This window comes from Gadus morhua, chromosome 9 (assembly GCF_902167405.1).
Source record: "Gadus morhua chromosome 9, gadMor3.0, whole genome shotgun sequence".
Taxonomy (NCBI): Eukaryota; Metazoa; Chordata; class Actinopteri; order Gadiformes; family Gadidae; genus Gadus; species Gadus morhua.
The window spans coordinates 622501-635000 of record NC_044056.1 but is presented as its reverse complement, the minus strand read 5'-3'; the positions used below and the strand labels follow the sequence as shown (position 1 = coordinate 635000).

Here is a 12500-nt window from a genome sequence, read left to right as displayed (position 1 = left end):
TCACACACCGAGAAGCTGCGTGTAATTTGGGGAAGCATCGCATGGTGTAGCGAAGCATGGCGCCACGAATCAAGGCTCTAGGACATGGCACAGCTATAGAGCAACATATTATCTGTTCCTCTGGGTTTATAGAAAGCAATAATGGCAAAGCAAACTCTGGTTATGGCTGGGTTCACTTCTTCATTAAAAAAAATGCTTTCAAAATGTTAAGACTCGTACACTTGCATTGTGTGACCGCTTTCAAGACTCTATGTTCTTTTAAAGCATGACTCCCTGTCATCAATCATCCCAGAGCAGGATGTCGATAGTAATTACTAGGCTGCTGCCGGTTTATATTCAGGAGATCACCTGAGAAAACACTGTCCGCAATACCCAATGCACACACACACATACACACACACACACACACACACACACACACACACACACACACACACACACACACACACACACACACACACACACAAACACACACAAGCACGTGCACATAGGTGTGTAAGAGCGTGTGACACATTTCCAAGTACCATTTCTAAATAAGAAGGTAATTTAAATTCTCCTATAACCATATAATTAGGAAGACCGTAGCCTACAAGTGACTCTCTCCTTTTCTCACTCATTATTGTTAGCATTTTTGTTTGCACATGCTTGTATTAGGATATCAAAAGTGTGACAGAGGCTGCCCTAAAGGCCAGAAACAATTTCTAAAAGATAAAGACTCTGTTTCAGAGGGTGAGTGTAGCCTGTGTTTCACTCTGCCAGTGGCGGTGAGAGGGTGAGTGTAGGCTGTGTTTCACTCTGCCAGTGGCGGTGAGAGGGTGAGTGTGTTTCACTCTGCCAGTGGCGGTGAGAGGGTGAGTGTAGGCTGTGTTTCACTCTGCCAGTGGCGGTGAGAGGGTGAGTGTGTTTCACTCTGCCAGTGGCGGTGAGAGGGTGAGTGTAGGCTGTGTTTCACTCTGCCAGTGGCGGTGAGAGGGTGAGTGTGTTTCACTCTGCCAGTGGCGGTGAGAGGGTGAGTGTAGGCTGTGTTTCACTCTGCCAGTGGCGGTGAGAGGGTGAGTGTAGGCTGTGTTTCACTCTGCCAGTGGCGGTGAGAGGGTGAGTGTAGGCTGTGTTTCACTCTGCCAGTGGCGGTGAGAGGGTGAGTGTAGGCTGTGTTTCACTCTGCCGCTGGAGCGCTTGACAGGCGCTACGTCCCTCTGACAGGAAGTTGGCTGTCGGGTCGGTGACACCTGTCCCTACACTGCATCGCACATCTCTGTGCTCGTCTCTCTCTCTTTGTCCCTCTCTTGCACGCTCTTTCTCCCTCTCGCTCTTTCTCCCTCTCGCTCTTTCTCCCTCTCGCTCGCTCTCCCTCTCGCTCACTCTCCCTCTCGCTCGCTCTCCCTCTCGCTCGCTCTCTCTCACTCTGACCCAATTGTATTTTCCCTGTCCTTCAACTATTCATTCCCTCTCCACAATCTCCCCTTTTGTCGTGTAAATCTCCCTTTCTCCATCTTATCTTATCTCTATGTTTTGCTCTGATGTCTCTTGTGTTTATATCCGGAAGTTCAAGCTCATTTTCACCTTAATAGTGACGGGCAATCCCTATCTCTTCTCCAAAGGCAGTGTGATGGCTTGTGCTTATAACCATTTCAACTGGCCAATGTGTTGACAAGGCCAGAGATGCCAAAAAAAAAACTCTTAGCAATGTAAAAGACACCGTCTACGTGGATTCGGCCCAGGACTAAGGAATGGTTGTCGTTGATGCTCTGGACATCTGTTAAAGTGAACCGGTAACAAACAAGGCACAAAACAGAGAGCTCCTTTTTCATGGACTGTTTGTTAGTGAGACTCAGGCAGCAGAGACTATGCACTTCCTCTGGCGACCTTTTGGAGGTTTGCTGTTGGTCGCAACAGAGAAATGACTTCCGAGCCATCCGAACCCTCTTCTTAGGGTTAAGATCTTGGTGTCAAGCTAATCCCCATATTATGTATTTTAAGTGGTCCAGATTGACAGTTATATTATTTATAAAAAAATATGATGATTAAGCCATAACCTGGTGCAAGGCTTCCATTCAAATCCCAGCTTCAATGTGCCAAATATGGATCTGCTTTGGTTCCCACTGCTGTTTGCTAAAATTGTAAACAATGGCGATGCTCTGTAGGAGGCAAATCTGCCAGCCTCATGTCGTTTGTAAACCAAATTATTCTGCAGTCTACGCTTTGGTCTCCTTAGTTATCCTGGTGACCTTTTTGGACAAAATGGTCTCTAAAGATGTGTTTGGTGTCAATATGATGGCAATATGACTATATCACTATGATTTAACAGCACTTTGAAATAGTAATCCACGTCTTTGTGGCCACCCGGCTGGATTACTGCACTGCTCTTTATCTGGGGGTTAGCGGGTCTGCCATTGCTCGCCTGCAACTGGTACAGAATGCTGCTGGTGTGGCCGAGGCACGAACAATTTGCGGATGTCCTTTCAAACAGTTTTGCATTACTATATATTTGAGGGTTGCATGAGCTGAACATATTTGAATGCAAAATGAATTGTATTGTTCAAGATACAGAATATAATTGAAGAAATGAGCTAACAAGGTATAAAAGTGAATTTTAATGAGCTGTTGTCTCTCATTTGGAACTGACTGCAGGCCCGTTTGTGATCCGGTAACGAGTGCATTTAATGGGTTGAGTGGGAAGCAGGGCAGGAAGCAGGATTATGCAAATCAGATAGTATCTTCTTTTATACACATGCAAGTGCCAAGGAAAGATACACACAGCCACACATGCTCTCTCAGACTCACAGGCACGCACATATAATCACCTACGCACATATACCCAGATACACACATATACACACACACACACACACACACGAACACACCTACACCCACATGCAAGGTAATTGTGGACTGTGCTAAGTGTAAGTGTGTGGAGTCAGCAGGTAGATTACCATAGCCAACTAATCCATCTTATTAGAAGAAGACAGTGAGGGAGAGTGTGTAAGAGAGGGAGAGAGGGAGAGTAAGAGAGCAGGAGAGGGAGAGAGCAGAGCGAGAAGGTATGATAAGGACAGAGGAGAGAGACAGAGCAAAGAAGTAGGAGAGGAGCGAGAGAGATACAGAGAGAGAGAGGAGATGGAGACTAGAATAGAAGAGCTTGGAGAGAGAAGGAGAGGAGAGAGTCTAGGAGAGGAGACCGATTAGGAGAGGAGAGAGTCTAGGAGAGGGGGAAAAGACAGAGTGTAGGAGAGAGAATGTGGGAGAGGGAAGGAGATAGAGAGAAAGGTATAAAGCACCAGCTGGAAGATGTGCCTTTGGTGGTGAACTTTAGCTGAGTCTGTGTTATTGGTTGCCAATTCAGGATGCCTTCTCTTTTTCTGTAATGGAGATCCGTTATGTTGTCTACCTATACATTTAACGTGTGTGGGTGTGTGTGTGTGTGTGCGCGTGTGTGTGTGTGTGTGCGCGCGCGCGTGCGTGCGTGCGTGTGTTGTGTGTGTGATGTGTTCAATGAAGATTGTATGCATTGTGTGGTTCCTGTGTTTGTGTTCATATATATGTTTATGTGTACCTTTTTGTTTGTTTGCTAGGAGTGTGTGTGTGTGTTGGCTTCTTTTTTTGACAGGTAAGACAGAATGATGTCCTCTTCTCACCTTTTAATCAAAAATCAGTGAAGTGTGTGGAGCCACCTCTTGTACTTGACCCTCTCTCACTCTGACTCTCTCACTCGTACTCTCTCTGTCTCTCTTTCTCTCTGTCTCTGTCTCTCTCTCCCTCTCTCTCTCTCTCTCTCTCTCTCTCTCTGTCTCTCTCTCTCTCTCTCTCTCCCTCTCTCTCTCTCTCTCTCTCTCTCTCTCTCTGTCTCTCTGTCTCTCTCTCTCTCTCTCTCTCTCTCTCTCTGTCTCTCTCTCCCTCTCTCTCTCTCTCTCTCTCTCTCTCTCTGTCTCTCTCTCTCTCTCTCTCTCCCCTCTCTCTCTCTCTCTCTCTCTCTCTCTCTCTCTCTCTCTCTCTCACCCTGTGTGTGTGTGTGTGTGTGTGTGTGTGTGTGTGTGTGTGTGTGTGTGTGTGTGTGTGTGTGTGTGTGTTTGTGTGTGAGGACTGATCCATATCAAATCATAATAGATGGCAGCACTATTTGAACAGTGAATCAAAGCTTAAGCAGCCCACTGCTGTGTCGTCAATACAAATCACGTTTGACAAGGAGGCACACTGGGTAACAACAGGCCTTTCAGACACACGCACACACACACACACACACACACACACACACACACACACACACACACACACACACAAACATGCACACACACACACATACACAAACACGCACACTCACACACACACACACACCTGCACGGAAGTACATGGACATGCCCTTCTGCTGGCCATGACTAAACACACTCCTCCTCTTTCTATATCGTGCACTCACTCTTCTTGAGTGTGAGTGCAGTCTATCCCTCCATCAGTCTCTATTCACTCTCGTTCACTCTCGCTGCTCCCCTCTCGTTCACTGTCTCACTTTTTAGCTCCATGTATGTCACACTTTTTTTCACTTTTTTGTTTCTGCCCATGTTCCTCCGAGCCAGTCGCTGTGTGTGCGTGCCTTTGTGTGTCTGTGTGTGTGGGTGTGCGTGCCTGTACAATACACTTGTGCACTCATCTTGACCTTGACTCCCAGGCGCTGTGTTTAAAGGCGCCTCTACGCTGTCTTCATTTTGCCTCGTCTTCAAATCGTTAAACTATTCAAGGCTCCTTCCTTTTTTTAGAAAACAAAAACGTATTTATTTAAAAAAGGTATTTATAGTCCTGGGCGTCCGCTTCTTAGACAACTCGACACGTCAGAGAACAGAGCCAGCCGACTCCCGGAGAGGAGAGACGGGGAGGAAGGGAGCGGCTGGGCAGTAGACGTGCAAGCGCGTGTGGTGTCCATACGTGTTGGTAGCGTGTTTCCAGACAGCGCCGGGCCGAGGCGTCTCGGTGGAGGACATGACCACCAGGAGTGTCGGTCAGCACTAATCTGCCGCTATCACAGAGTGGGAGTGTGGATGAGGAGGAGGTGAGTGGTGTGATGGGGGAGCAGTGTCCAGGAGCCGCATGTGAAAGTCAATGAAGCGTGGCGGTGAGGAGGAGGACTCCCACGCCGCCCGGGGGAGGACGGCAGGGGAGGGTCAGGAGGAGAGGGGTCGTTCGGGGGTCAGGAGGCGGGGCTCCGCGTCCGGGGGGCACCGCGTCGTCAGAACATCGTGTTGCCGTGGAAGCGGCCGCGATCGGCTCTGCTGAGACATGGAATGTTGCGGACCGCCGGGGCCGTCGGTTGTAGTGGCGATGGTGTTGTTGTTGTGCAGCAGCAGCAGGATGGACACAACGGCAACCGTCGTCAAGGCGCAGCGGCCTCGCGCCGACCGTCGTGACCCCCACCCCGGTGAGTGGAGTTGTGACCCCCACACCGGGGTCGTGGTTTTTGTTGAGTTTCTGTGACTTTTGTCGGGGGAAGAAAAACGATTGAAAAATCTCAAGTCAAAGCCCTGCAGAACAATAATAGGTTGGTCGTATTTAATTGGCAAAATGATTTTAACTACTTACAGTTGCATAGCTAAATGTTTGGAGAAAGAGAATAGAGTAAGTGTCTGCAAGAAAATATAAAACATCATGAATAAATACAGTACAGTAAGGCATTCACCGTACAAATGGGTTTTTCCCCAAATATCTGATCACACATAAATGATAATTGATCCCAAACATCTTCAGTCCACATTCAAGTATCATTGAGCCAGAAGCAAAATCCAATGGTCCTGTTCCGTAGCAAAGTGTCCCTTGGAACCCATGTAAATAAAATACCCTGTGCACTTAGTCACCGAACACAACCTGTTCGTTCCACCGGAATGGGAAGAAACTCTTCCTCTCTGTATGCACTTCCCATGCCTGCCAGTCATGATTAACAGAGGGTCTTAATAGTGGCTGAACCTTGGCTGAACCAAACTCTCCGTCTCAGGCTCACCTTCGGACCTGCGCTACACCACACTGGTGCCAAACAAGCAGCTATAGTTTCTATCTCAGCAGCGCATTATTGATGCCATTGAATTGGACTATTATCCCACTGATAGTATTGTCTGTTTGGATCTCCTCGTGTGCGTGTGTGTGTGTGTGTGTGTGTGTGTGTGTGTGTGTGTGTGTGTGTGTGTGTGTGTGTGTGTGTGTGTGTGTGTGTGTGTGTGTGTGAGCAGAGGGACACTGAATCTCACAGATAACGGATGTTTTTGTTCTGTGTCTGCTTTTCCTGCCACTGTCCCCTCTGTCACCCTGACTCTATCGGGAGCGTATTTAAATCCCATTTGGAAGGACGAAAAAAATCCCTTCTCTTCTATATGAATATATAGCTATAGGTACAGCTATAGTCATGACAATAAAGCAATCATATTTAATCAAATTATATTGAGAAATAGAGGGAGAGAGTGTTAGAGAGACACACATCCATACACCGAGAGACAGAGAGAGTTAGAGAGTGAAAGTGAAAATGGGTCAGCTCTGTGTCACCTAGCAGGAGAGCTCGGAGAAACCTTGACAGACATATGACACACAAGCCCTCACGTAGTGTGTGAGGAACGTCTGGGAAAGTGATTCTGTGCAAGTGGGAACCAAGCCACACCACACCACACCGTACTGTGTCTTTGTCTTGGTCTGTTTTAGACATTTCAATTATAAACACAGTGGTTTGCATCTTGAATTGATTGAGTGTGGCTAGGCGACGGCGAACGTACATTGATTGTGACTATGTGTCTTTCATCTGATGGATTTAAAAAAATGTATTGCTGAATAGTCACATAGTGTTTTTGTACTTCGGAGATGTAGTAGAACAGTGGAACAGTTTGTACCGGTCACAGGGCCAACAACAATGGGAAATAACCACTGTGTATGTGTTTGTGTGTGTGTGTGTGTGTGTGTGTCTGTGTGTGAGCGAGTAAGACAGCGACTGAGTGACTGAATGTGTGTGTGTGTGTGTGTATCTAAGTGCGTCTAAGTACTGTCTGTCTGTCTGTCTGTCTGTCTGTCTGTCTGTCTGTCTGTCTGTCTGTCTGTCTGTCTGTCTGTCTGTCTGTCTGTCTCTCTCTCTCTCTCTCTCTCTCTCTCTCTCTCTCTCTCTCTGTCTCTGTCTCTGTCTCTGTCTCTTTCTCTCTATTCACACCCTCAACTGATCCACATAAAGCCCGGTCCCAGATGCTGTCGGGCTGATCCAGATTGGACCATGGGTTCCATCTGGTGCCAGGCCTTCCCTTCTGTGTGGAATCACGGAGACAGGCCTGTCTGTGGACTCCAGGGTTCTATACTGTCTGTACCCAGAGACTGGGTTCAGCTTCCACAAGCCACCGTACAGCGTTATGGAGCCTATAGGCATGGCAGCCGGCTGTTACAAAGCAATTTTGCACATTAATGTGTGTGTGTACGTGTGTTTGTGTGTGTGTGTGTGTGTGTGTGTGTGTGTGTGTGTGTGTGTGTGTGTGTGTGTGTGTGTGTGTGTGTGTGTGTGTGTGTGTGTGTGTGTGTGTGTGTGTGGGTGTGAATGCACCCTGAATATATATTCAGTCACCATGACAGACTTGATAAATTAGTTGCATTACCCAGTGACTGATAGTGCATATCATGCTCACAGATACACAAACACACACACGCATGCACACACACGCACACACACATATATAGGGGGCTGGAAAGTGTTCAACTCCTGAAATAAAGGGTACTTGCTGTGATGGACTGTCTCCCCTGTAGTGTACCTTTCTCCTACATCCTCCTTAATGACATTTATCAGAATCCCCTGTAAGTTGCTTTGGATAACAGCATCAGCTAAATAGCACCATTGATATACATACTACATCTCTACACATAGGTCGACATGCATTTTTAAACAAAGAAACAAACACACTCAAACACATACACACAAACTCAGTCACTCAGTCAGTCAGTCAGTCAGTCAGTCACTCGCTCACTCACTCGCTCACTCACTCACTCACTCACTCACTCACTCACTCACTCACTCACTCACTCACTCACTCACTCACTCACTCACACACACACACAACCACACACACAAAACCCTGGAACACTATGTCCATTTGGTTCTCTTTCTTGGCTCTTTGATTTAGTTTTATTTAGAGTCTGTTTAAGTTTATAAGCTAGAAGCGGCGTTGTTGACTCTGCTTCTCCATCTGCCGTCTTCTGACCCTGCTGCCCTCCGCTCACACCCTGGTCCCCCTCCTCCAAGAAGCTCGACACCCAAGGCTCGCTCTACAATCTGTCTCCTACCTCCTTCCTCCTTCTCCTCTCCTATGACAGAACCTTTATATGGAACGACAGGACCACTAATGATTCCATCTCCAAGGCAACGCGCTGTCTCTGCACACGCCTCAGCAGTGTGGGAGTGAGAATCGCGCGGGAATGATCTGTGCATTTTCTGGCAGGCGCTTATCACATAAGGTAGCATGGGTACAGAGCTTAATGCAGGAGTGTATGGCCATCGTCGAAGGAAAATGGTACTCGTGATAGACTCCAACTGCATTGTTGTCAACTGTGTTTTTTGGGAGTTGCTCAGGTGTTTGTCAGTGAAAGTGGTGATAATGATGTCTGAATGTGTTCTCTGTGGTTGTGTGTGCCATCGCTCAGACAAACACAGGAAAAACACTGACCTCTGCTACTCGCAGACCAAAACACAGTATCTGTAGAGCACCAGAAAGGTTTTTAGTGCTGGAAAAATGTTTTTGTGCGATTTGCTCCGGGTTAGAACAAGGTGGTCTAATTTAGTCACTGATCATGGTCCCTTTGTGTGTTGCAGAGACGCGAGAGGACCGTACCAAGAGGCTGTTCAGACACTACACTGTGGGATCCTACGACAACTTCACCTCATACAGGTAGCTCTCTGCAGACACTGTGCCCTCTTAAACCGGCTGAGTGCTTCCGTTTCACGCCTCAACACTTTGATTCGCTGCTAATGCCTCGTGCAAGAAAAGCATAGTTTAATGACCAAAATGAGTTTTATTTTAAATTTCATTCTTAATTACGGCTTGAAACTGACATGGATTTCTTACCTTGATAGCTCCTTTTTTTTAATCACAGTTAGACGTTGTGTCAAGGATTAAAACCACTGAATGATATAGATGAGGCTGTGTTATCATCCATAGTGGTTCCTCAACACTCCATCAGCTCTTAGTGCTGATCTCACAGCCTGCTTTATGAAGTCAATGGATTATCTCAGAGAAACCACCATGTACTCTCACTCCATCTCCAGGCACTGCCATTCTGCTGCCACCTATAGGTAGCTGCCCAGTAATGCAGGACATGTAAAATATCAAATGTGTTTGTAATTGGGCTGATTACAGCGTGCATTTGACTGTCTATGTGTGTATGTCGTAGCATCCATTTGCCTCAAATACGTTGTTTTTTTCAAATGCACAGTATAACTCAGGACCTATATGGAAATTTGAATACTTTCGACACCACAGGGTTGACCATGTTATGAATAATAAAATAGAACTATTCAAAACAGAAATATACTAAATATATATATTATACAATAAAGACCCATCAGATGCAATGGTGGTCGCTCAGGAGCCTGATGGCCTGTGAGGGGAAATAGTTTGTAGTCTACGGCTGAATGCTCCTGTAATGCCCCCTCCCACGGCTTCCTGAAGTCCACAATCATCTCTTTGATTTTGCAGACGTTGAAAGAAATGTTGTTGTCTTGGCACCACGTAGCCGGGCCATTCAAATGCTGTCTCTGTGGGCTGTCTCATGGCTATGTGATGAGACCCAGGGCGATGGTGTCCTTTTGCAAATCTGATGATGACATCCGAGATGTTAGTTGCCACACAGTCATGTGGAAACACAGGAGTACAGGAGGGGACTGAGAACAGAGCCCTGAGGCGCTCCTGTATTCGGGGTAAAGACACACATGCTTAATGCTTATGCAGCCCAAGTGTTGCGTTTTTATTGCATTGTGCACACTCAAGTACATGAGTTTATTTCTTTGGACTAGTATTTGCACAAGTATCTGAAGTATTTAGCTTTCTGTTTACTACTAAAAATTACCCTTTGTTCGTTCCATCTGAAATATAGCCATCTCAATCCGTCACTTATTTCGTAGTGTTTGTAAGTGGGCCCTGCAAGGCAAGGCAAGGCAACTTTATTTATATAGCACTTTTCATACACAAGGCAGACTCAAAGTGCTTCACATATAAACATTGTTATACAATAAAATAAAATAATAGATAAGTAATAAAATAATAGATAAGTAGACAAAGTGTTATCATGCAAATGATGTTTAAATGCCAGAGAAGGGAGTCTGAGACACCAAGCTGTCCTGAGGGAGGGCTCCCATTATATCCATCCCTTAGCCAGAGAGTTAACAATTAGCCAGCCTTTTAGAAAGGCCAGGTTAATATACCCCAGTCTTTATTCTGATTAAATGCCACTTTCATGAAAGGTTTGCCAAATGGGGATCCTCCTAGCAGGTTTGGCCTGCTATGGTGTATGTACAATATTCAGGGACTGAAATATGGATGCGTTAATGTGTGTGTGTTCATTCAATTGGTAAGGAGTGTGTACAGCAGATTCCACACAATGTTCTTGTTGTTATATATAATATCTCTCTCTCTCTCTCTCTCTCTCTCTCTCTCTCTCTCTCTCTCTCTCTCTCTCTCTCTCTCTCTCTCTCTCTCTCTCTCTCTCTCTCTCTCTCTCCATCTCTCTCTCTCTCCATCTCTCTCTCTCTCTCTCTATATATATATATATATAAGATATAGAATGTTTTATGTTATCTATATGACATGATTTGGGATTCAGTAACATACATCCATTCAACAATGCCATTTATATGTATGTGTGTGTGATATACAGATGGCAGAAACATACTGAGTCATAAACAAATACAGTTGAGGTTGGATTCAGGAAATACAACGGCTGAAGGAATACTGTTATTTTGAAGCTGCATTTCAGTTGAGGTTTTATCCTGAATTATGTCGGTAAGCAGAAGAAGGCATAAGTAGTGTAAGAGCAACATTCAATAAGTCGCCAAGGTAAGTGTAGGAGGTGGTGTTATTTTTGTGGAGAATTCAGCGGGGAAATAGTGAAATCTGTGTTCAAATGACACTCTCCCGCTGTGTAGATTCTAACAACTGGGACAACTGGGGACCGAGCACTTCATTTGGATTCAGAAGTGAGAGCTTAGGCTGTGTTCCAATCAGTTCAAAAACACCCCCTATACGAAATATGGCTCCGCACTCAGAATTCAGAATTATCTCACTGCCTAAAATGCAGCCACTATATTCACACAGAACTCTAACTGCCCAGAATAGTCTCTAAGTGGCGGGTAAACATAGAATCAAAACCTGTGAATTAGTTTGTCAGCACTATTGGAGAAACGTACAGTTTGTGTGTGCTCACTTGTGTTGGACAGTACAAAGACACAGCTGTGGGAGCTTCTAAACACTGGAATATAATGGATGTCAATGGCTCACCAACTACCCTGTTTTTGAACCTGCCTACACTATGAGAGGGGTGGAGTTTAAATAAAATGCATGGCTGATTTAAAGTACATCTCGACATAGACTATGTCAACAATTAACCTGGGGTCAAACTCTCTCTACCTGCTACAGTCTGTGCAGCAGGTTTGTATTTCGGCCGTTTCAATCACCAGTCAATCAGACCTGCTAAAACTGGTTAGCAGACGTCTGGAGAGCGGACCACTGCTGAGCTCATTAACCCCAGACATTATGCTCCGCGTCAAAAACAGCAATCAGTAGAAACGAGCAAGACAAAGCTGCAGTGTTTGATTAAAAACGGCAAACAAATGAATGCTTAAGATTGTGATGAACTTCAAAAGCTGTAATTTACCACATGTGGGCTTTTTTTGCCAGTTGACATTTTGTGATACGAACCCTGAAGCCAGCTGTTTACTGAGAGGTTTGGAAGATGACTGTACATGTCGTTTTGTATGTGTAGTATTTTGAATTACATATTGTCTCCACTCATAAATCCACATCTCTCACATTGATTAGAATATAAAAGATAAACACTTCTAGAGTTTACTCCTTGAGATTGTTGCTTGAAGGACTTAAAGGATGGTTTAAACAGGTTCTTGAAATTGCTCAAGTAGGTTCTTGAAATGGTTCAAGCAGGTTCTGGAAAAAAGGTTTGAGCAGGTTCTTTAAAAAACGAATGCACAAGGTGGGTTTTTTGCATTATTTTGATACTACATACGATTCCCATCAGAGATGTGTGGGATTGTTGGGCGTTGGGCTGAACTCCTAATATGCCTTACATACACGAGGCAGCAACCTCATGAGACCATACAGATCACATTCTGTTCGCCTTCTGTTTCTCTCTGCAGATCGGTCTGCGCTTGATCCCTTTCAAAGCCTTTGCCAAAAGCTAAAATGCTAGGACCAATCAGCACTCGGGGGAGGTAGCTTCAGTTCATGATTTACTACCGCTGCACACTGCCAAATAAAAAAAAAAGACGATGGAGGGAC

The 12500-nt window shown here is 45.5% G+C and overlaps 1 protein-coding gene across 7 annotated transcripts in view; it reads left to right on the top strand.

The window, feature by feature from the left end:
* shank3a (SH3 and multiple ankyrin repeat domains 3a) overlaps nt 1-12500 on the top strand; it is a gene marked incomplete at its 5' end in the record, with an annotated part of 49924 nt that overhangs the window by 4980 nt on the left and 32444 nt on the right. For all 7 annotated transcript variants that reach the window (XR_003978045.1, XR_003978046.1, XM_030367311.1 and 4 more), the window contains 1 exon segment: nt 8807-8882. Coding sequence is in view for 5 of the 7 variants with exons in the window: in XM_030367311.1 (XP_030223171.1) it covers nt 8807-8882 (76 nt within the window).